This window comes from Nilaparvata lugens, chromosome 1, assembly GCF_014356525.2.
Source record: "Nilaparvata lugens isolate BPH chromosome 1, ASM1435652v1, whole genome shotgun sequence".
NCBI lineage: Eukaryota > Metazoa > Arthropoda > Insecta > Hemiptera > Delphacidae > Nilaparvata > Nilaparvata lugens.
The window spans coordinates 35755137-35781932 of record NC_052504.1 but is presented as its reverse complement, the minus strand read 5'-3'; the positions used below and the strand labels follow the sequence as shown (position 1 = coordinate 35781932).

The 26796-nt window shown below is 35.1% G+C and overlaps 1 protein-coding gene across 3 annotated transcripts in view; it reads left to right on the top strand.

Moving 5' to 3' along the window:
- The window catches only part of LOC111053151 (lachesin), a 269391-nt gene that overhangs the window by 126110 nt on the left and 116485 nt on the right, over positions 1-26796 (top strand). For all 3 annotated transcript variants that reach the window (XM_039420283.1, XM_039420286.1, XM_039420276.1), the window contains one exon: positions 19435-19532. In XM_039420283.1, the coding sequence (XP_039276217.1) occupies positions 19435-19532 (98 nt within the window). The remainder of the gene's footprint in view (positions 1-19434; positions 19533-26796) is intronic.

The window sequence follows — 26796 nt, the reverse complement described above, 5'->3', positions numbered from 1 at the left end:
TGAAAAGATTGAGAATCTGAAAATATTTAAACCATCAAAAAATTCTGTTATTTAATGTATATTTCATTACTTTACCAATGAACATGAACTTTACAGTTACACTCAAAGTAGCATCTCCAACACTTTGAACAGTACAATTTCCTTTGTCAGATTCTCAAGTACTAACTGATTTTGATTCTGTACAATCTATCACAATCTTTGGATGTGAATATCTTGAAAAGTTACAGATATCGATGGGCGGTTCTCGCTAGTTCTCTTGAAATTCTGTGTCAAAATCATGTACCACCATGTAATCACATGATCTCCTAAAAAATCATGTTGGACTCAATAATGGCGGACCGAAATTTTGAAGCGGCTGAAGAATAGCTTTTTCAAATTCGAATATGATCCCAATGGAATCCATTGTCAAAATATCCTTGTAGAAGAAATATCGTGCTTTTTCCATAATTTACACCAACATAGTAAAAATTCTTACATTGAAGTTCAACGAAGGGTATCGACTTGAACATTATTTTGTTTATAATCAAAATAATTTATAATATTACTATACATTGTAAAGGGGTAAATTGCAAATCCTTTGTAGATGATATGATGTTCTTGATATTTATAAGAGCAGTTACTAAATTCACTATTTTGCGAATAAATTCACAAAAGATTAAGGCCGTCCGGCTCGCAAAATTGCTGTGTTCAAACCTCAGCTTTAGCTCAGTGGTAGATACATGAATTTTCCAGATGCAATTAATCACCATAAGGTTCAATGACCGGAGATTATTAATTCTTACCGCTGCTTCTATGAAGTTCTTGAAGAATACCAATGAGGAAATCAAAAGAATAGTTGATGACTGATTATCAGTAACCATGTATACAATAAAGAATAATAAAGACCAACTTTAATTTTTCTAGTTGATCCTTAAAACGCTTGTCATGAATACAGGTGTTCATCAATTTATCCTTCTAAAATTCCTTAGAACTTACAACGCCAGTTCTTGAAGCTCTCTGGATCCTTATATGATATAACTGGAACTTTATTAGTATAATTATCAATATGTTTCTTCTGGCAGACTAGAAAGGCTATCATCAAAGGATGATAAATATGGAGTGCTAATAATAAGATCTTCATAATTAATTGATTCAATAATTTTATATGCTGCTGAATATTTTTTTTGATACCAAAACAGCTCAAACTGTATATCACGAGATAAGTTAGGATAAAATAAATTTCTATGATTTGTATGCTGACATAAAACACAAAATATATTCCCATAAAACAATGTATATAAAATTTCCTTATATCTATAATTTTTCTTAAATAAATTCTTTTCTAAAATCTGAATAATTATCACAAGGTGTAATAGCATTCACAATATTGAGTTTTAAAATTTACAAATTTGTATTTAATACTGATATATGGACTTTAAGTCAATTCAGAATTCTACAAATAAAAACCTGTTCGGTCTGCAGATTTAATATGATATACTTTGATCAATTTGCAAATAATATTTATTAATAAATTAATATTCTACATGAGATCTCAGGGTTTTATATGAGTTCGGGCTGTGCATGGAAGTAAGCTTCCTACATATATCAAGTAAATTCATAAAATGTTCTTATAAATTATGTGATAGCACTCAACACGTTGTGATTTTTCCTTTAATTTAATTTAACTTGTATAGCGCTTATGATTAATTCCCTAATTATGCGTAGAAAGGCCTTAAACGAGCTCGTTTGATTTATCACTCACATTAATGACGTTCTTGACGGTCTCGTGGATTGAATTAATTATTTCCAATAATTAATTAGGCAGGTCCCTTTCGTCTCTGCTGGACTAAAGCGTGGTCCTGGTTTCTTATAGATTTCTTTCTGAATTAAAGATATATTTATGGGAATTGATTACAAATTACGAACTCTTCAACAACACTGAGTTAACAGATAATTTAACATTAATTACAAATATTTCACATTTAAAAAAGGGGTTGACTTGATAATTTTAAAATTTTAAAGGAAGAAAGAACCCTCAACTCTATGTGCATCATCTCAGGTCAAGATCACAAGCCAGAAGAAAGTGGTTTTCAGAAAAACTTTATCTCTTCTTTGAACAATTTGTAAGCCTCTTTCTAATTGGCTTTTAATTTAGTAAACTCAATACAATTGGTTGCTTCAGAATCAGGGCTTCTTCAACTTTATAATAGGAAAAATTAAATAAAAAGTTTTTATATAAATATATGGAGTGATTATCTTAAACTATATTCATAAATAAATCGCGATATACGATGTTAATAGATAATATACATTTAGTTTTTCATGTGAGTTTTGTATACTCTTGATTCTCGTGCTTTTTAGATTATAATAAATATTTATACAGAAATAATAGTTGTCCGTATTTCTATACATCTACCTTCCTTAGTATATATAATACATCTTTTGTGAGTAAATTTTTATAATTCAACCTATACTGGTTGATTGAACAATCAGCTGATTTGCTAGGTATTGATTCAAATAACTATCGATTTATTCTAGATCGATTGATTCATTTAAAAATGTAAACAAATAATTCTAACCTCAATGTACATGCAAACTTTTATTTTTTATAATCCGCCAATAATAAATAAGCCGCTTTATAATTTTTAATTCTGCCAATGGATTCTCAGTTGTTGAATCCCAGTTATACATGTTTTCTTATCATTTTAGATAATACAATTACTCTTTATTGCTAACAATATTCGATTTAGGTTGATTGATCCTTTGACTAGGTTTAACTTTCTTCTCCATTTTATAATTCTATTAAAATTCACTGGTTTAACTCCAAATATTCTGTGGTGCTAAAATACCACGTGACACAATGCGCCCTCTAATTTCTGATATAAAACGACAATTCCAGAATATAATATAATTTTATGATTCTGTTGGTTTTGGATCAGAAATCACACATGTTTCAAAGCCTGTGAATAAATCTAATGAGAATCATGTCTCTTAACAATTCAACAACACCTATAATAATGAATAAATTCAATTCAAATATATACGCCTTACATCGGCCAATCTCCTACTACATACAATACATAAATATAAATCATCTCCACCTCCATACATAACATATAAACATCTTTTTCGATTCATGCTCCGCCCTCAGGCTGGAAGTAAAATTTGAATGTTGGTGCAAAATCATTGCCAACCTAACAACTCTATAGTTCTCTGACTTGCAAAATATAACATTTCTTCTCCCTTGATACAGAACAGTGGCTTGTACATTTTGATTTCTCTCTCTTAATTAATTTGGGCTTTACGCTTACACAATTTATTTTCAGCTGTGGCTAGTCGAAGTGGATACTCGTCTGCTAAATAAGTGTGTTGTTTGGCGTTCATCTGGTACATATTCGTTGGCAGGTAAGGCAAGTGACATTCCACCAAAATATTATTATTTACTTCCTTATCGCTTAGTGTCTCGATAATACGGTTTGAGATTAGAGATATTTTCCCACCAAGTTAAGGTTTGCATTCTTCATACAGCTGAACTGTATTACGTTCGGTTACGGCTGCAATTTTATATGGTCCATTATAAATATGAAAGAATTTTCTAGTAGTTTTCTCTAATGCATTGGATAATCTATGGCTCTTTAAGAGTATTTCATCTCCGATACTGTATTTAAATTGTTTGGATTTGTTATCATAATAATGTTTTCGTGAGGTCGCTGACCTTTCTAATCTCTGTTGTACAATGTGACAGATGTCTAGGTTAGGATGAGTTAAAGCATTCGACGGTGGGAAATCTATTAACTTTTCAATAAACATTTTATTTCTTTCTCCGAAAAAAACTTCTACTGGTGTATATCCTGTGTTTTCATTGATACAATTGTTGGAACACTCCTCCAGGAATGGTAGAAATCTAACCCAATTTTGATGTTTTTCGGAGCAGTACGCCCTCATGAATCGTGAGATTTCTGCCATACCGCGCTCTACAGGGTTCGAGCTAGGAGAGTATGTGGAAGTTCGAGATATTTTTATGTCAGCCAGGTCAAGTATTCTCTTCCATTGTTTACTACAAAAATATGAGGCATTATCTGATAGAATGCGCTTAGGTTTTCCTACTTGTGGAGTCCACTTATTCACTACGCAGTTTGCTAGGGTTTCTCCTGTTAATTTACTGATGGGAAAGAACATGGTGTATTTAGAGAATGTGCATGTTAATACGAATATATATTTTTTCCCATATTGTGCTAGGGGTAGAGGACCATACATGTCTGCTGATACTAACTCCAATGGGGCAGTCGGCAATATTGGTATCATCGCTCCCCTGATTTGATATTTTAGATGTTTTGTTTTCTGACATAGGTTGCATGCTCTTAATACCTTGACTACCTTTTTGTGCATGCCTTTAAAATAACAGGCTTCTTTTAGGGTACATATCGTTTTTCTTACTCCAAAGTGACCAATTCTCTCATGTGTCTCTTTAATCACTTCCTCCGCTATTTCTTTGGGTATTATGATTCGCCAGTTATAATTTTGCGGTGTGGTGCAGTGAAATAGAAATCCTTGGTATCGCGTGTACTGTCGCAGGTAGTTGAGTGGTTCAGATGATCCTTTTTCCAATAATTCTAAAATTTGGGATAGCTTGGGATCTTCTTTTTGCACGTTCTGAATTCTTCTGGGTGTTAGTGTATTCTTGTAGATTTTGGGTTGAATATTTTTGGGATATGGTATGCTTTCGTCCATTTCCATTGCGTAGCATTTCAGGTTTGTGTCATTACAGTATGTGGCATCTAATTCTTGGGATAGAAAATCGGCTGTTTGGTCTTGTTTTCCTGGTAAGTGTGTGAGATCCAGATCAAACTCTTGAAGAGCGAGAAACCGTCTTGACAGTCTGTTGTGGTTAAATTTAGCTGTTTTAAAAAATGTGAGAGCTTTGTGGTCAGTGTTGATATAAATTTTGTTTCCCAACAGTAGTGTGCGGTATTTTTTACAGACTTCTACTATACTTAAGAACTCCTTTTCTGTAATCGAATAGCGTCTCTGTGCCGGGTTTAGTGTTTTACTAAAGAAGACTAATACTCCTTTGTTTCCTTCTGCACTTTTCTGAAATATTTCAGCTCCTATGGCGTAATCTGAGGCGTCTACGTTTATGTAAAACGGTTGGCTCATATCGGGATGACTTAATACAACCGTTTCAAGGAAAGCTTCCTTTAATTCTCGAAATATTTTCTCTTCTACTTCTGTCCACTTCCACGCTTTGTTGGTAGATAGTACGTGACTTAATTGGGCAGTGTAGTGTGACATACGGCTGTTGAAACGTCTATAGAATTGAAGAAATCCAATGAATTTCTAGAGTTGCTTTCGGTTAGTAGGTGAAGGGAATTTTCTGATGGCTTCTAATTTACTGCTATCTTGGGAGATGCCGTCTGGGGTGATGATATGACCTAAATATTTGACTTGTTGCGCAAAAAACTCGTATTTTGATAATTTCAATTTGAGTCCACACCTGATGAGGTGACGAAACACTGTTTTCAGATGTTTGCAATGGTCCTGAATATTTGCTGAAGGAATAATTCCATCATCCACATAGAGTGTACAGAAGTCTGTGACATCTTCTCCTACAGCTTGACGAAGGCAACGAATAAATATGGCCATGGTGTTCCTCAGTCCAAAGGCTAGGCGTGTGGAGCAGTAATTTCTTCCGTTGAATGAAAATGACAAATAATCTCTTGATTCTGTTGCTATCTGAATTTTCCAATAGCCTGCGCTTAGGTCAACTGTAGAATATACGTTCTTCCCACTAAAGGTTTGGAGTACTTGTTCTATCTGGTCTGGGCTCTCACAATCATCCTCCAAAATGCTGTCCAAAAGCGCCCGTGCGTCTAGACATAATCTCATGGTGCCGTCTTTCTTAGCAACACAAACAATTGGTAAGCTATATTGAGAGCTTGATGGTTCGATAATCCCCAATTCCAACATTCTATTTATCTCTGCTATAGCTGCCGGGCAGTATGTAAATGGTATTGGATAAGATTTTCGATAATAGGCTTCATAAGGCTTGACGTTGAGTCGGCATTCAAAGTCTTTGGCTAGGCCTGGCTGTTCTGAGAAGACATCTCTATTTTCAATGAAAACCCTCGCTACACTGTTTTTTGTATCTGAATCCCATTCGCACAACAGTTTATCTTATCCAATAGTCTTTCCAGCATTTCTTCAGAGGAGATATCTTTATCTGTCACACCGTCATCTGCTGTTGTTAAACTCAACACTTCAAAATGCTCCATGGTTTCTTCGATTTAATGAATACCCCAAGTCCTGGGAACACCTTCCATGTGGTATGCAAATTGTACTATCCGATTTTCTCCAGGATGTCTTTTTAAACTGAGGGGTGTAATAATTTCGGTGGTGGTAATTTCGGGACTTGCATGGAATTTTAGCCTACTGAAATTCAAACAGGTTCGAAAATACTGTAGGAAATCGGCGCCCATTATCATTGATGGACCTTTGACTGGTAACACCAGGAAAGTATATTCAAATATAATTCCTTCTATTTCCACTTCTAAGAGACATTGAGTGTTCACTCTTATTCTTCTGCCAGGATTTATACCGGAAATGTATACATTAGTAAGGGGTAGTGTAGCTATTGCATGCTTATCTTTGATGTTTAGAAACATATCCTCTTGCAATAAACAGCATTGTGAGCCACTGTCAATCAGGGCTTGTAGTTTAGTCCCATACAGCTTGCATTCGATATAAGTTTGTAGCTGACTGTCTAATGTCACGTCGGTACTGTCAGGGTTTTCTAAGAGTGTTTCCCGCTGATCGTCCCAGAAAGTAGCGTCTATGTGGAGAGGTTTAGTAGGTTCCTCTAATTTGGCAGATGAATAATTATCCTTTACTTCTGGGGTGTCATATAGTCATGTAGTTTTAGAAGCATTTATTTCTTGATTTGGTGGTGGGTTATTTGCATGTTGATTTTGGGTTGTTTTTGCTGTATGTGATACTGTGTAAGATGTATTTGTTCGGTTATGATTTTGATGTGTTTCACCTTGACTCTTGTGACCTCCATCTCGCCTATAATTATTCCCATTTAAACGATCTCTGCTGTCATAATATGCTCCTTTATCCTGTTGTTTATTATTGTAATATGGAGATCTATTTCTAGAACTGTTTTCAAATGAATGACCTCTGCTAGTGTTTTCAGTGTATTTTGGATATCGAGTATTTGCTCTGGCATTTGACATTTGATTCTCACCATTGTAATTTTTCCTGAAGCTATTGCTATTATGCTGAAGGGAATGATTGGAATCTCCTGCGCGATCGTTTACTTGACCTGATTCAGAGGTAACGGATTGGATACAGTGTAAATGTTCTATCAGTTCTTTGCAACTGGAAATCGAAGATACTGCCAGTGTCATGCGAACATTGAAAGGAAGCTTTTTTGATAATATATTTGCTAGTGATGAATCCGCCAAAGATTCGTCTAATTGCAAATTCTTACACATCATCTTAGCCACAAATTCAGTATATGACTGTCTGCCTCTATTATCATATGTGCATGATATAATCTCTGATAGTGCGTCCATCTGTTTACGTTTGCTCCAATACTGCTGCAGGAACTGGGAGATGAAGTCCTCCAGGCTATTGATATCTCGCATCCGACTCTGGAAGAACATCAGCAGCTCGCCGAGTAATAGACTGGACTGTTGGAAACGCCATACTAACCAAGAGGTGGGTATCAATTCCTGAATGGCTTTTATTTGATCTATAAATGGTCTGGGTTGCATATGACGGTGGGAGTTGTCAAATTTTCCAAGAATTTGGAAAAGTTGAGTGCTGTTTACTACGTCAGTCGGTGTATAATGCATTCGACTGACTGGGATACTTTCCATACGTGTCTCTATTCTGGAGACTCGTTCTCCATTTGCGATCCATTTATCATTCATAATTTTCTTATTTGCATTCACTTCATCATACAATCCGGTTAGCTTCAACTGTTGTCCGCCTATGTCATTCTCTAACATGCTGTATCTCTCTCTTGATTTTGCCCCCTCCTCCATTAAGTTCGCTATACCTGTCTGCACGTTACTTTGTTTTTTGACTATTTCTGCTATTTTATTATTATTTTCCTCCACTTTTGACTCTATCTCACCCTTATTTTCTAACACTTTTCCCATGACAGTTCCCATGATAGTGGTGCCTAGTTCCTTACCCAATACATCCACCTGCTTTCCCACTTCCCTGGGTACCTCATCCAACCGCTCATTCACTTGGCATGTGACATCATCTATACGGGTTTCTAATGTTTTTATGACTGCAGATTGCGTATCTATCTTGATATCTATCATATTTCTCACTTCCTCCTTGAAGCTAGAAAATTTTTCATCCATAGTTTTGATACCTTCTTGTAGGATTTTGGTATTTTCCTCCATTTTATCTTCCATTTTTCTCACACTCCCTTGTACAGCTTTGATATTTTCATTGATAATTTCGCTATTTTTCTGCATTTTTTTAGTCACCCCCTCTAAGGCTTGGCTGAGCAAAAGTTTAAATTCATTTATTGAATCATTTGCCATGAGATTGGTAGTATGACCGACTGAAGAGTCTAATGTGGTGTTGTGCTTTTTTAGGTTGGCAGTGGCGGATGTCAATTGGCTGGCCACATCGGATGACGACTGGGTGGCGGCACTCTTCGTTCCCCTGGCGACGCTTGGGGCGATCTGCGGAGACGCCGGCACCTGGTTGGACGCCCTCACTCCCTCATCTCTGCCAGCTGGACTCTCATCAGGATTTATTACATCTATGATCCTAGTGGAAGACAAATGGGCCAGGTTTTGTGGGTCGAAATTGATGGAGCACACACTGCCTCCTTCTCTCTCCCGTGGGGTCTCCGCGGCATTGTCTTGGGGTTGTTGGTCGGCCGGTGTCATACTCATAGAGTTTTGGGGGTGGTCGCTAAAGTAAGAGATTTGCGAGTTAGCTGGCGACTAGTTCATGGTGCCGATATTATGGAATACTTCAGACAAGTTGCCAAGTGTACTGCCAAATTACCGGAATATTAAAATGGACGTACTGATAGTGCCTATTCTGGATAAAGTTGTGTGGTGTTAAAAGTTTCAAGTGTCATGTACATATATTACGAAAACAACTTCAAGTGACACAGGTATGCCTGCCAATATGGATAAATTACTTTAATATAGTTCTTAAATTTTTAGGTAGGGTCTTATCTTCCTTAATAACAATAATGTTGTTATGTCTCAAATAGCTTATAACCCTGGTCAGCATACAATATTTAGATTCACAGATCAAGATCAAAATTTTGCTATAAAATTTTATGGAAATTTCCATCCAATTTTTCTTGATTATGAGAATTATGTCATCAAACTCGTGTGATACAGTTCGTCTGTATTTATGCCGCTTGAAAAATTTCAATTTGAAGAGCAACTCAATTACTTTAGCCAGAAACTTACAATAGATCATCAGATATATCTTGTTGAATCAACTTCAGATTATACTTCTTGCAGCTTTCAGTTTTATTAATAATTTTATTGATCATTGATAGTAAGGTTGAGAAGGTAAGCTTTTCATCATGCCTCACGCTTGTGGTGCCATTGTGTAAAGGGGTAAATTGCAAATCCTTTGTAGATGATATGATGTTCTTGATATTTATAAGAGCAGTTACGAAATTCTCTATTTTGCAAATAAATTCACAAAAAATTAAGGCTGTCCGGCTCGCAAAATTGCTGTGTTCAAACCTCAGCTTTAGCTCAGTGGTAGATACATGAATTTTCCAGATGCAATTAATCACCATAAGGTTCAATGACCGGAGATTATTAATTCTTACCGCTGCTTCTATGAAGTTCTTGAAGAATACCAATGAGGAAATCAAAAGAATAGTTGATGACTGATTATCAGTAACCATGTATACAATAAAGAATAATAAAGACCAACTATAATTTTTCTAGTTGATCCTTAAAACGCTTGTCATGAATACAGGTGTTCACCAATTTATCCTTCTAAAATTCCTTAGAACTTACAACGCCAGTTCTTGAAGCTCTCTGGATCCTTATATGATATAACTGGAACTTTATTAATATAATTATCAATATGTTTCTTCTGGCAGACTAAAATGGCTATCATCAAAGGATGATAAATATGGAGTGCTCTTAATAAGATCAATATTAATTGATTCAATAATTTTATATGCTGCTGAATATTTTTTTTGATACCAAAACAGCTCAAACTGTATATTACGAGATAAGTTAGGATAAAATAAATTTCTATGATTTGTATGCTGACATAGAACACAAAATATATTCCCATAAAACAATGTATATAAAATTTCCTTATATCTATAATTTTTCTTAAATAAATTCTTTTCTAAAATCTGAATAATTATCACAAGGTTTAATAGCATTCACAATATTGAGTTTTAAAATTTACAAATTTGTATTAATACTGATATATGGACTTTAAGTCAATTCAGAATTCTACAAATAAAAACCAGTTCGGTCTGCAGATTTAATATGATATACTTTGATCAATTTGCAAATAATATTTATTAATAAATTAATATTCTACATGAGATCTCAGGGTTTTATATGAGTTCGGGCCGTGCATGGAAGTAAGCTTCCTACATATATCAAGTAAATTCATAAAATGTTCTTATAAATTATGTGATAGCACTCAACACGTTGTGATTTTTCCTTTAATTTAATTTAACTTGTATAGCGCTTTTGATTAATTCCCTAATTATGCGTGGAAAGGCCTTAAACGAGCTCGTTTGATTTATCACTCACATTAATGACGTTCTTGACGGTCTCGTGGATTGAATTAATTATTTCCAATAATTAATTAGGCAGGTCCCTTTTGTCTCTGCTGGACTAACGCGTGGTCCTGGTTTCTTATAGATTTCTTTCCGAATTAAAGATATATTTATGGGAATTGATTACAAATTACGAACTCTTCAACAACACTGAGTTCACAGATAATTTAACATTAATTACAAATATTTCACATTTAAAAAAGGGGTTGGCTTGATAATTTTAAAATTTTAAAGGAAGAAAGAACCCTCAACTCTATGTGCATTCTCTCAGGTCAAGATCACAAGCCAGAAGAAAGTGGTTTTCAGAAAAACTTTATCTCTTCCTTGAACAATTTGTAAGCCTCTTTCTGATTGGCTTTTAATTTAGTAAACTCAATACAATTGGTTGCTTTAGAATCAGGGCTTCTTCAACTTTATAATAGAAAAAATTAAATAAAAAGTTTTTATATAAATATATGGAGTGATTATCTTAAACTATATTCATGAATAAATCGTGATATACGATGTTAATAGATAATATACATTTAGTTTTTTATGTGAGTTTTGTATACTCTTGATTTTCGTGCTTTTTAGATTATAATAAATATTTATACAGAAATAATAGTTGTCCGTATTTCTATACATCAACCTTCCTTAGTATATCTTTTGTGAGTAAATTTTTATAATTCAACCTATACTGGTTGATCGAACAATCAGCTGATTCGCTAGGTATTGATTCAAATAACTATCGTTTTATTCTAGATCGATTGATTCATTTAAAAGTGTAAACAAATAATTCTAACCTCAATGTACATGCAAACTTTTATTTTTTATAATCCGCCAATAATAAATAAGCCGCTTTATAATTTTTAACTCTGCCAATGGATTCTCAGTTGTTGAATCCCAGTTATACATGTTTTCTTATCATTTTAGATAATACGATTACTCTTTATCGCTAACAATATTCGATTTAGGTTGATTGATCCTTTGACTAGGTTTAACTTTCTTCTCCATTTTATAATTCTATTAAAATTCACTGGTTTACTCTAAATATTCTGTGGTGCTAAAATACCACGTGACAATATTATTGTACCGCATTTCTGCTATAAAAAAATATTTATCGTTTTTCCATAGTATACTAATTAACGATGGTACCGCGAAGAAACGCTACATACATAGCAATAACAATCTATACTGTGTAGTCTACGGTATAAACTAATTGAGTAATGGAGAAAGAGAAGGAGTAGGCCTATTGAAAGCAAATAGGGTGCTGATATTTGAGAGCCGTAATAAACATGTTCATTCATGAGTTCATCATGTTTTTAGCCTAGCTGAGGCATATATTTTCAGTGTGAAGGGTTGGAGTCGGAAAATAGAAGCCGATAATCATTGGACTCTTAGTGGGATTTCGCGTTGGAATCCAGTGAAAGACACCCAAGAGCTTTTGAAGTGCACGGGAGAAACAGGCTCGACGGCCTTTAGTAGTTGAAAGGATTGCTGATTTAACGAACTCAACGCTGCTCTGCTCATTCACCAGCTGTAAATATGTACCAGCAGGCTCTACCCGAGTAGGCACTTGCAATTTGGAATTGCTTTTTGAAATCAGACAAACAGATGGCCGTCCCCCCACCTTACCATCTAACCAATTGCTAATTACTGAATGAGATCCCAGGCAAAAAAGAACGCTTGTTCACTTCGATTGCGAATAATTGGTAGAAAGGTTCATTCATTCACTGTTCTTTAAAGTACCACTATTCAAAAAAGACCGGATTATTTCCCGATCAGAGTTATCACGCACCATGAACAGTGGATTGCGGTCTAAATCAGAGCGAATCATGAATAGAATACAATCGATAAATACATGATCTGGAAGAATAATGAATTTTGGAATCTATCCATGCATTTTTTGGAGCCCTGGAACAAAAAATGGGTTTATGTTTTGGATGAAACCAATGACGTATGTTCTTATTATTTTGTATTGGTGATCTCGAACTGCATGAGGGTTCCAAGACTTCTGGTTGATAAAACCCAAAGATTAAGGATTCAGAGATAAAATGAAAATCCCGATCCATATTCTGTTGAGGATATCTAAAAGCATACTCAATATTCATCATAATCTTCATTAGTAATTCACACTAAAGAGTCCAGTCAACGAAAGATTATAGAGGGAAAAGATTGGAACACAATTTTTGACCCCGCAGCACTTTTAAGGATAGTGAGGGGGTGAACATATCAACAGTCCTTACTCCTACCCCCTGTGCTGGGGATTGGGGCTGGTTTGAGAGTACCATATTCTAGTTTTTTGCACATATCTCGAACAATATGCGTTTTTCGGAAATTTTATTGGAATACAAAATATTAAATCTTACAAATTAGCCTACAAATTACATCTGTAACATTTTTCTATTATTTCTATTTTGGTTTTACAAGTTTAAGGGATGAGAACTTTGTTATCTCCATCCTATAACTAGTCCAAACCAAGCTTCGAAGTCGAATATTGTGTTCCAAACATTCCCTCCAAATTTTCCTGTCAATTGATCTATTGTTATTAAACTGAAGATTTTACACTCAACACTATAACTGCTGTAACAATTGTAGGGATTTGCGTAGAATAATCAAATAGCACATGAAATTGAAGAGAATATGATGCTCTATTAGCTCATGATTAGCACGGATTTTTTTCCAATCAATCGTTGAAAAGTTATACGGCAAAAAAAAAAATGAAAAAATCGCAGCCGAAGGGTTTTTCTCAAAATGTGACACATTCGAGAGCTCTTACTTGGAAAACCAAAAGAGATATAGAAAAATGATGAAGACGTAATATGTAGGCTGATTTGTAAGCTTTAATTTTGTATTCCAATAAAATTTCCGAAAAACGCGTATTGTACGAGATATATGCAACAAACCAAAACAAAAACTGGTACTATCAAACCATAGCCTCATAGCACCGGGGGTAGGAGTGAGAACTTTTGATATGTTCACTTCCTTAAAGATCTGCGGGGTCAAAAATTGTGTTCCAAACTTCTTCCCTCATACCTTTTTTTGACCATTCGTTGCCTGGACTGTTACAAATATTCATCGACCTCCATCGACTCATCCCACCCCCTCAAAATTATGACACACATACCATTATTCAAACTCTCACTACCTCATTTTTTTATTTGCTTCTTATTGGTGTCATTCTATCTTCTAGTTTCTGCTCATTCCATAGAATAATAATGAACGGTCAAATCATGAACCATCAAAGAGTAATTTACTCTAAAGGCCTTATATTTCGTTATTTTGTTTACATTTTTATTTGTTGTAGTCACAATATTTATATATAAGTGTTTCTCTATAAGTATTGGGAATAAAAATTGATTTGATTTGAAATTCCTACAAATAATTGAAAAAATTGAAGAGTTGTAGAGTAAGATTCTGAATGTGGAAGATAGAGATACAGGCTCGACGGCCTTTAGTAGTTGAAAGGATTGCTGATTTAACGAACTCAACGCTGCTCTGCTCATTCACCAGCTGTAAATATGTACCAGCAGGCTCTACCCGAGTAGGCACTTGCAATTTGGAATTGCTTTTTGAAATCAGACAAACAGATGGCCGTCCCCCCACCTTACCATCTAACCAATTGCTAATTACTGAATGAGATCCCAGGCAAAAAAGAACGCTTGTTCACTTCGATTGCGAATAATTGGTAGAAAGGTTCATTCATTCACTGTTCTTTAAAGTACCACTATTCAAAAAGACCGGATTATTTCCCGATCAGAGTTATCACGCACCATGAACAGTGGATTGCGGTCTAAATCAGAGCGAATCATGAATAGAATACAATCGATAAATACATGATCTGGAAGAATAATGAATTTTGGAATCTATCCATGCATTTTTTGGAGCCCTGGAACAAAAAATGGGTTTATGTTTTGGATGAAACCAATGACGTATGTTCTTATTATTTTGTATTGGTGATCTCGAACTGCATGAGGGTTCCAAGACTTCTGGTTGATAAAACCCAAAGATTAAGGATTCAGAGATAAAATGAAAATCCCGATCCATATTCTGTTGAGGATATCTAAAAGCATACTCAATATTCATCATAATCTTCATTAGTAATTCACACTAAAGAGTCCAGTCAACGAAAGATTATAGAGGGAAAAGATTGGAACACAATTTTTGACCCCGCAGCACTTTAAGGATAGTGAGGGGTGAACATATCAACAGTCCTTACTCCTACCCCCTGTGCTGGGGATTGGGGCTGGTTTGAGAGTACCATATTCTAGTTTTTTGCACATATCTCGAACAATATGCGTTTTTCGGAAATTTTATTGGAATACAAAATATTAAATCTTACAAATTAGCCTACAAATTACATCTGTAACATTTTTCTATTTGCTTCTTATTGGTGTCATTCTATCTTCTAGTTTCTGCTCATTCCATAGAATAATAATGAACGGTCAAATCATGAACCATCAAAGAGTAATTTACTCTAAAGGCCTTATATTTCGTTATTTTGTTTACATTTTTATTTGTTGTAGTCACAATATTTATATATAAGTGTTTCTCTATAAGTATTGGGAATAAAAATTGATTTGATTTGAAATTCCTACAAATAATTGAAAAAATTGAAGAGTTGTAGAGTAAGATTCTGAATGTGGAAGATAGATACAGTAGCATATACGTAGTTGTTGAAGGATTAAGATAGGCAACACGAAGCACACTGTAAAGCGGATAGTATCATGCGCCTGCCTAAAAAATCTTATCGTATCATAGTAATAGCCTTAAACGGAGAAATCACATATTCCAACAATATACTATCATCACTGTTTTCCTTGTTGATCTTCAGAGAGCCATTCCTACTATGATTTTATATAATGAATCCAGAAATCATTGTTGATTAACAATGTTTCACTGATATTTTGACAGCTAATCGACATTGAATGGAATCTATATTCAATTTGACCTGGAGCAAAAGCATAATCAAGTTAGATATAGTTGAAACTCGGTAAAATAATACTGAATAAGCTTTACTTGATGTGTGATCGCCTATCAAAACCTACAAATGAATTTCAATGTGAACAACAGATATCGTTATGCCCCGGAGTTGAGATTCTTTCCATCGTCGTTTGGAATGATATCATTATCTTTAACTCCATTTATCGAAAGAAAAATAATTGAAATTGACTTTTGTTATAGTTTCCACTCTGGATCTGTACATTTGAATATCTGGGGTGGTTACAAACTAATAAGCCTTTTAGATGAAATTATTCTACGAGATGGAGATAACCTTGCACGTGATAACGTATCCATTGTGAAACAATACTCATCCATACAAACAGATATACTCACTCATCTACTATTATCACACTGATGAATCAGTTTCCATGGTCTGATAGATCTCGAAAATATCATTTTCTGGTTAAAATTCATTTCCAATATATTCTCTCAGTCTCAATTGAATTGAGATCTTACGAACTTCTGAATAGAATGACCTACATTTGAATGTAAAATCTACAATCGGTTGAAACGTGAAAAATCTTTGTAGAATTTTGAATCAAAATTATCATAACTATTTTTATCAGATCAATTATAATCCTCGTCCAACTGGATTAATAAAGTGCAAAGTGAAACAACCGATTCGAATCTGTACATTATCATAGTGTTGTTGGATGATAATTGATTGAGAAAGTGGAAGGATCGAGTTTTCTGTTTGTCAATAACAGGTAATTTGAAGAAGTTACGAGTCTTGGCAGAGTTGGAAGAGAGTTGGCTGCTTGGCGAGTTAATTGGTGCGGGGTTGAACGGTGCGGGGTTGGAGAAGCGTCTGTAAGAATTAGCCGGGGATGAGTCAGCTACTGCGGACTATGCACACCTTCTTCGTTTTTTAATGAGGAGCGGCGTAATGTCAACAGTCGATCAGCAAGTCAGCAGTGCCTCGATCAGCGGCTCACTGTTCAGCCGGCTGTGTAATCGAGCCGCCGCTCTGATCTGCAACTAATTGTTCTAATTGTAAGTTCAGCGCCGTCCACTCACTCGGCCATCAATTGTTAATCAGCACACGCCGCTCAAGAATCGGCCAGCTTAGTTGAGTAAGCTCTTCCTCTCACTCTCTCTGTGCTGCTCAACACTCAGCGTCCAACCACAACAGCAGCGTCTTACCCCCCTCACTACCACGCCGGAACCCCCCTCTTCACCAGATTCAGTCCCCGATGGACAATCCTCATCAATCAGACACAACAGAACTGTCCCTCCTCTAATCTGTTGATCTATTACACACTATTCAAATCTCTTCATGGACAAGTGATGGGCCTCTTGAAACTTATGTATGCAGTAGCTCGGGTGACGTTTCATTAGCACCATTGTACTATTACTGACATGCGAAAGTATACAATTCTGTCAAATTCAACTAATGGGGGCATGAATATTAGTATCGAGAAATTTTTCATTCGATAAAGATGCCAATTGATTCGTTTACAACGATAATTATTCAATGCATGAGTTTAGGTATCCTGGAGGATAATATTCATTTTCAAAATGTACTTATTGAAAATCTTGGTTTGTACTTGATTGGTTTGGTTACTTGGCAAACAGTATCATTAACTCATTCTTTATGAAGTAAATATTCTATCAGACAATAAATGGATTGAACTGTCAAGTGGATAAAAATATTATATTAATATCAATAATTTCATCACTTAATTGTAAATATCATTGACCTTTCGCACACCACTGCCTATCGCATGACGGCGATGACAATGATTTCAACCGTTCAATCACTGATTCCAAATTCTACCATTCCCATTGCATTCATTCGTTTCGCAGTGGTGTATGCAAGACGTTTGGGTTGTTCGTAGTGAAGGATTGCTCGTAGGTTCATAGCTAATAGTGCGAGACTCAAGTTGGATCTATCATATTAGAAAATATAATATTCAATCGCACTCTTATTCTAAGTAGCTGGTTAAAATTCACATTCAATTCATGAGTATGAAGAATTCTCATTGGAACTGAACTCACGATGTACCTTGTAATTTCCAATCACACTAACAATGATTGGAAAACTATTACGTTCGCATTATAGGTCGCCCAATGATTAAAGAGTAGAGATTTATCTCTTCTTCTCTTCAATTTATCTGGTCAATGCGATATATCCATCTTGATACATAAATCATAAGTAGTGATAATAGAAAGATTTGTATATATTTCTTTAGATACTATTATTTTGTTCGCATTCAATGTGTAGCTTCTTACCTGTTTGCTTCATCATGAGAGACCCCTGTATTGAGCTCGACCCTCTAATATTTGGAGTGGGTTCGGAGTCTTGAATTGTTTCCTTGAGGGGGAAGATTTTCGAGTTACAATGAAAATAATTTATACTCACATCACAAATGGATGTCACATCACAAATGTACAACAGGATATTGAGTTTCTCATCAACTCCAATCATGTATGGCTATGAAAACAAACTTTTTCAGCTCATTAAATTTATATCCACATCATACCCATGCACATTGTGCGAGGGATGATAAATTTCTCTAGATGACTTATTTTCGGAAATAATATTTTTCTCTTACTACCCCACCAAAAATTCTCTTCGGAGAAAGAGGATAGATGTAATCTTCATTAAGGTGACATGGGGGCTCTTGGAAGAATCAATTTGGAAGAAACGTCTAAATCAGATTTATCATTTCCGTCGAATGAATCTTTTCTCCCCTTTGCTCTTAATGCGTTTTCATCACATCCCGGTTCCTGAGCTCATTCCTATGCGCGTTAGAGACTATCGATAAATCTCGTTTCCCTCCTGAAGTATTTAACCCTCTACTTATATAATTCGATAGACGTTTGCATTTTATCGACTAAAATCCACTTCGAAATTATCTAGCTCGCCATTATCTTTGTTTTCAATAATGTAAAATGGCAAGTCAAATGAATTTAGACGTTCTGTTTGCTTTTATTTAGCCTTTATTCCCATCCATATTGTTTATAGATGAATATCTTCACCCAAAACATCTTTCGATTCACAAATAATAACAGTAGTTGGAAGATAGTTGCATTATTAATGTAACACTCACAATAATGATGATTGGGTCTGTAAATTTCATCGAGTCAATTAAGTGAGTTTTAAAACTTTCCAGTTCGATAGAAATGACTTCACTTGGTTTTGTAGGTGATCAACCTCAATAATTATTCATGATAATTGTCTATTGTCCATGATAAATAGAAGTCTGATCATTCTGATAGATTTGTACATAGAAACCATTCTTATTCTAAATACTATTTTGGAGGAAGGCCAATCGGAGCATGGCTTCCACACGATTAAGTGTTGACTAGAGAACTAGACGTTCTTATATAACAGTGTTCATTATACTAGAACAGTGTGAATAGTGATAATAATGGGACTGTGTGTGGAAGTAGTTGAATATCCAGAACCACTGCACTTCTTTGCTTGGTCAGGTCTCATGGGCCTCATTATCAATTTGATTGCTATTCTGAATTTGGAGGATTTAACACATTGATAATCCTTTTGAAAACACAATGTTTGAAATGTTGTATTGTATAATGTGCAAGGGAGAAATTCACTGTACTTCATATTTGTAATTATGAAACTACTTAAACATAAAATTCATTAACTTTAATATGAAGCTCATATCTGATACAAATAATTGTTTGTTTCACAGATGTTCCGAAGTTTGGAGAAGCAATCGCCAACGTGACTAGTCCTGTTGGAAGAGAGGCGACATTAACATGCGTCGTCGATGATCTCGCAGCCTATAAGGTGAGGTCAATATAACTATTGTAAATAATCATTGAGTTATTTCAATTAAGATGAGTTTTCATAGATTGATAAAATACATTTCTCAGCCATTAATTTTTGGGAATAAGATTGTTATATAAACAAGTATGTGGATGATTGATTTGGTTTGAGAGCTCTTATCATTAACTTTGATAATAATATATTGGCTATTCCACTATTTCGAGGAGGAAGATGGAATTGAATGGAAATACTGTGAATGTAGTTGTTCCTTAATAATATAGAGTTGATTGATGATTGATCAAGACTCTACTAATTGTAGTAATCTTAGGCTTATAAATAAAGTTGATGAATTTGATTTTTCAACGCACTGCCATTGTGTCCACTAGATTTATAAATTTTCAATTTAATTCTAATTTTGATTTTTAATTTTTCAATGCACTGCCATTGTTTCCACTAGATTTTTAAATTTTCAATGTGAAAGATAGAATCGTTTGAAATCCATGCAAAATTCTATTGCACGTTTTACCTTGCAACAGAAACTTGACATTTATTAGTGACACGCTGGTTGCCATCAATTACTCAGGGTTGGAGCGAATCTCGTTCCGCTGATTCATTGACACATGAGGTGGGCTGCACTGCGCTGCAGAGCGATGAGAGAAGAATTGTCTGGCATGATGTCTCAGTGCCTTCAGTTCGCGAGCTGTCGCGGACGTTGATAATTGGAGGGAAGTGAGTTTGGAGCAGGTTTGACATGGAAGGCAGCAGATATGAGGCCCCGAGTTGTCAATCTGTCCGATAGGGATTCCCCCACCCCCAAGTCGACACATTGACATTTTTCATCCCTTCTTTTGATCGCTGATGCCCCGGAACTGCAGGGAGAAACCAGGGGCTGTAAATGTCAAACCTCTCCCCATTACCTACGTGTGTAGAAATGTCAATTCACGTTGCCGAGATATTTAAGGCAGCCGCACTCTGTTCCGCACAAAAAAGCCAAAAAAGCCCCATTTCGAATCATGAGGACGACTTAATTAAATCTGTCTCTAAATTACCTCTGGCATTGAGGCTTGACTGCGTTGACAACTCAACCAGCCAATGAAGTGCAGGCAAAAATTGATATATCGTCCACCAAATGGAACGAGTAATGTGATTGAAAATCCTCCTCACATCCCACTGAGCGATAAATTTGAGTTGATAGCATTTCCAACAAAGTACTTGATTATTATAATGGGGTTACAATCGCGTGTTCATTTATCGCATTGTAATTGGATTTTTTCACCGTTGATCAATCATATTTTGATTCTGCTCGAAAACTGATCTAATTTGTTTTCTGTGCGTTTTTCGTGAAGCATAATCATTCCATCGTTTGATAATTGTTTTCAAAAAATCTCAAAAGGCTTTTGAACTTGTCCTTTGAACTCCTACTCGAATTCCTCCTCCCAAAGAGAAACTGATTGTATATGGAATCACAAAGTTTATCTGATAATAAATATGATACTTTTCTGTGTATCAGTACAAGGGAAAAATTACTGTAAAAAGTGACTGTTTCATGAACTTTGATGGAAATTATTGATCAGCATTTTTACGACTGTAGATAAGACAACTTATCAATTAGTCATGTTCGGCTACTTGGTTGCAACTCTGCAATTGTCCCAGTATAGTGGGCAAGCCTGAAAGAGAATGAATACTATTTAATTGATCATATCAAGAACCATCCACTATTAGGCAGATTACTGACTTCAATATCCACTCGAATTTCAATGCGTGCATTCTTTCATAACATTCTTCTCATTGATATTTTTCAAGGATGTGATTTGAATCAGATTGAATCAGGGATTAAACCAGTGTACTTTGATTACTACTCAGCATCTTCCATCCTTCTCTGTTGAGTTAGTTTTTAAAGAAAAGAGAGTGACTTGCTGTTCCTAGCAAATGATGGTGGGTTTGTGTCACGACTGAAGGGAGACAGCTTGGGTCAACCCAACTGGGATCAACTCATTTCTTGGAGCTCTCTCTATCGTAAACAGATCCATAGCAGTTTGTTTCTGGTCAGACGTCCGAAGTTTGTCGTGTTGTGACTCTGCTAGTTCAAAGTCGTATCTTCCGTACCCAAGTATTCGTATCTTATAATATCCTGCAATCTCCATAGCATTGGTCAACTTCTGCATGCGCTTGGAACGATTGAAATTGAATGGGAGATTATTGGTGGACCGAAAGGAGAGATATTTCAGAGAATATCATTGATGAAGCGATGTAATGAGTCCATACCTTCAAATAAGAAAAAGAAAGACGGGTTGGACTCAGTCTGTTGACTGTTTCTTGTAAAGTAACAATCTTCAGATAGATAACAATAATAGATTATTACTCTCTATAGCGTTCAGATCGTTCGTAGATATTTTTCCTATGTTCAAGTTTTTGTTTATATAGCATTATTTTTTGTTCATAAAGCATCATATTTTGTTTATATGGCATTATATTTTTTTCACGTTTTTGTTTATGCTATGATCTACTCCATTATCACGTCTTTTTCTTTTTGTATGCTAATTTTTTTTGAAAGTGTTTGCTTAATTTTTGTTTCATACAGTTACTGTTTTCTATTTCTATCCAAACGGAGTGCTTAACAAATGCTCATTGCGCGCACAAAATTTGTTCTGCTGGCAACGCCAATTATATTATATTATTATTTATTTTCAATGAAAGCTTTTGTAATATTGTTAGTAGATTCCCAAAGTATGAAACTGAATTTTGTTTTTCATGTATTTGTGAATTTATATTAATTTGGCAATATATTTGATTTTTATTATTTTTATATAATGAACGTGGAGTTGGCAAATATGTCATGTTCAATAACATCATAGAGACATAAGATTTTCATCCACATTGCTGAAAAAATATACAGAGTATAGTTTATTATATATTTCTTATTGACGTGTCTTCAATTTTTCATGATGGTTTTTTTCAAATCATGATGCTTGTTAGTGTGCTCATTCAAATTTTTCAGAAGTTGTGCTCTATTATCCCACAGTAAAGAAACTCATCAACTCATGGACGGGGAGATTAGATTAGATTAGATTTCTTTATTCATGTATGTTACAATATTATGGAGAGAGAGAATGATGGAGGGAGAGAGATTCAAGTGGCACCATGATGCACACGATGAAACAACATGATAAACTTTCATTGGATCACAGTAATTTCCAGTTAGTGGAAACCGTATTCCTCACCATCACTGCACAGTTGAAGACGATATTACCGGCAGGAAGTTATGAGGCAGGAGCTTGGAAATCAGAGACTGGGATCAGATGATCAAACGGTGGAGAGCAAACTGAAGTGGCAGGGGCTGTGTATTCGCAGAATCATTTAGGCTGAATCACTATGCGATAAGATACTGGCTGGTAACTTGTGGGGATGAAATCAAGTTTGAAACCAATCGAATCGACTGAGCGACTGTTGGTGTTGTTGTGTTTTCATCCGTTGGCGCGGTGAATTATCATACGCAAGCAAATCGACGTTGACGCGAAAACCACCCAGTCATGTTTAGTTAGCGCTAGATGCCTCACAACGGTAACTGGATTCTACTGCCATCACTATGTGATAGCCTATGAGTGTGTTTCTCAGAGGCTGATGTAACAACGTGCACACTTTAAGGGAATATGGAATGATTGTGATATCATTATGAATCGATAATATTCCTAACAGTATGATCAAACAACACGAAAAGTACAATAAAACATTGGTGCCTAAATTTGCGGGTGAAGGGGGGACAGTTTGGACGCAGACAGCTCACTTGAAATATTATTGGTGGTGGAAAGGGGAGGCTCAAAATCCAATGTTGGGTTAGTTGAAAAAAATCAGCAGTGTTTAGAATGACTACTGACGACGCATGAGCAAAATGGACTCAATGACAACATGATGAAATGAATTTAATTATGGACTGGTTTCTTCGACTTTTACAAGTATTATTCTCGCTCAGTTTCTACCATGCACTTTTATTCTAGGAGATTCACAATAGTCTGAAGAAAATCACCATTCAATTTATGAAGATAGGATGAAAAACTGAAATGAAAGCATAACGAAATGTATAAGGATTGCAAGAGATTAAGAATGCGATAATGCATAATAATTTTATTCTACTTTCATTCTAATGGAGAGGATTTATTCTGAAAGGTAATTTTCAGTTCCTGTGAGTCATATTTCAAGTTATCATGAAGATGATCAATAAATAGAACCAGATAGATTGTTTCAAATTTATCGTCCACTTCTATAGATTGAAAAAAGTTCTGAATTGATTTTAAAGAAAATGATGGAAAATAACATTTTTCAGCATGTCAGATCAAATGACAGATGTTGCTACTTGAGGTACGCCTCTGATAATGATGTATTATTCACTCATTGGTAAGGAAATAGTTCCAGAAGAATTATTCCATAATGGGAGGATAAAATCTCAGTATGTTAGTGAATACGAGTCCACTGTTATCCCAGATAATTTCGAAATTGTGGATGTTCTAGATAACTTGATGGTATGCAGCAACGCTACCTGCGACATTATGACGTATGTATTTACTGAAAAATCTACCTGATGCTAAGCTTGAAACTTTGACATATCGAACTCAATAATATTGCCAATAAAACGTACATTACTCCTCACATACAAGTCTACTTTATGAGATAAAATGTGCAGATATTCGCGTTGAGCAATGGTTTGTAGAGTCGGTGGAAGGGGGAATGCATGTTTGGTAAACATAGGGTGACATTTTCGAAATGGCGAAATACGGCAACAGTCGTCATTATTTACTAGGCTGCAACGGAAACCCGATTCTAGGTGCTAAGATAATACAGTCTACGGTACCTACTCTATACCGATTTTTGTTGGTTCGAATTTCTTGTGAGTTGCATGAATAAACTGAGAAAGCAAATTGCCAGCCTGCACGCAAGTGCCTCATGTTCTTCGGATTGCTACCAGTGGCCTACTGCCACTCGCACATGGGCTCCGGGCTCCTCGCATTTGAGTATGCAATTTGCACAACACATTCTGATTGAAATCTGCGGTTGCAACAAAATGATCTGCTGTTTTATTTGATTCCGCATTAAGAATGAGTTTTCTTCGCAAATGGAGTAGATATGAACTCTGCAGAATGGAGTGTGTTGAAGGAATTTCATGAGATTTTCTGGAGTATTTTGGATAATCTCTCCGAATTGTTGTGATCAATTCAGAATATGCAAACTTTTCAGAATTGAAAGATTTTTTTGTAGGATCATGATTTTGTGGCTGGGAGGTTTATTGCTCTACAGATCTGTCAAGTTCCATCAAAAACTCAAAAATGGTCTTCAACAGCTCTGACGATTCTAAAGGAAATTATTCATATTATTATTATTTTTATTCATGGCGCTCAGTTGTGTATATGTGAGCTTCATTGAAACTCACAAAACATGCCACTTGTCAATTACATATAATGTTACATACAAGATTGATTTTATTCAATACATTTTTCAATTTATTAATTTTCTTAAAAACCTATACGTCTAAACTACCAGACAAGGACCTCATTCCCTCTTCAACACTATCGGGAAAACTCTTTAATAGTATATCACTCATTTTTTTTTGAAAACTTTCAAATTAGTCTCCGTTTTCAACTCGTTTTTCAAAGAGTTATATATTTTTATGCCTGAATATAAGGCTCCCTTCTCATAGATGGTAAGTCTGTGCTTGGACAAATAAAGATTGTTGTTACGCTGAGGAAACCTGTGAATGGGATGGTTGTCAGCAATTATCTCACTATTTCTTTTCATGTACATTAAAATGTCAACCATTATAAAGCTGGAAGGGTTAAAAGGTTGAGTTTGCGAAATATGGGCCTGCAAGAGTCACTCCTCCCAGAGTGAGTTGAATTCCTAATCACTCTTTTTTGGATTTTGAAAATGTATAATGCGCCAGTGGAGGAGCCCCAAAAAATTATGCCATACCTTATAATCGGAAGGAAGTATCCACGGTATAATAAGAGCCCTGTCTTTAAATTTGTAATAGTTAAAAACTGTACGGATGGCATAAATAGCACGACAGATGAAATGCATTCATCTTCACTGCATTCGAATATCTTCACTGCACTGAACTGATAGTTCATGGAAATGATAAGTATATGAGTCTGATGAAATTTTTGAAGACTGCAAATCTTCTCAGTGTATGTGAGAAGCAGAAGAAACTTCAGATGTCATGTTCAAATTATGACATATAATTACACCTTTTGAATTTCATAATTTTAATTATATAGGGGTTCTGGCTTGAATTACCATAGATATATCTCAATAAAAAACATGAAAACATTATAATATTTATTCAATATAACAATAAAATCATATAGGATTATTAGGAACTAGAAATAAAATCATCCATGCGCAGGTGAAATGCTATTGACAATTCAATTCAAGTTATTGTTTCAGCTGTAGTTCTTCCCTTCCCTCAAAATATATTTTTCGACTATTTGATCATACTCTTAGATATTAATAATATGAATTAGAAGAGTGAGATATCGTATCACACTTTCCACATATAATATAATTTTTATCTCGGTATCAAGAGTAAAATATAATAATTGACAGCTATATTTTATTTGATGTTTGGGAAATCTTAGCTGAGCTGTCACATATTTCATCTCCTGTGTCAACTGAATTGGCTACGTGATAGTTCCTTAGCTTTAATATTCTGAACGCAGTTGACTGTTTGACTCTCCACTGCTTCTCTCGGTATAAATTAACCATTTGCAATATTGCAAACTCAATGTAGCTGGAGCGCAATCAAAACTCCATGGATTGAAACTTATTGAGACCTACAGTGACCAACTGTGCCGTGTACCAGTACTTCAATACGATGTGATGACTCAATGTTACAGTAATTTAATGTTCAAAGAGTAATATTATTCAAATGAATCAGTATGATTTTTATCTATTCTATTGCCACAGGATGAAACACAAATAACACAATAGGAAAGTGAGAAAACGTGCTTCGAAACTTTTCCTTACAAACAAATTAAGAAATGCACATTTTATAATAGAATCAACTAGTTACATTTTTCAAATTAATTTAAACAATTTCAATTTACGATTTGAAAGTTTATGAATGAATAATCTAAACATCCCAATATTCGAGCTCATGATTTCAGTGTCCATGATTGTGGAGCATTTTCAAAAGCTGAAACACATAGCGTAATCTAGTTGGGTGGGAAACCATGTATCAAAACGTCATCGCTCATTTATTCAGCATACTCCAGTTGCGTTGCGATGATGAATGCTT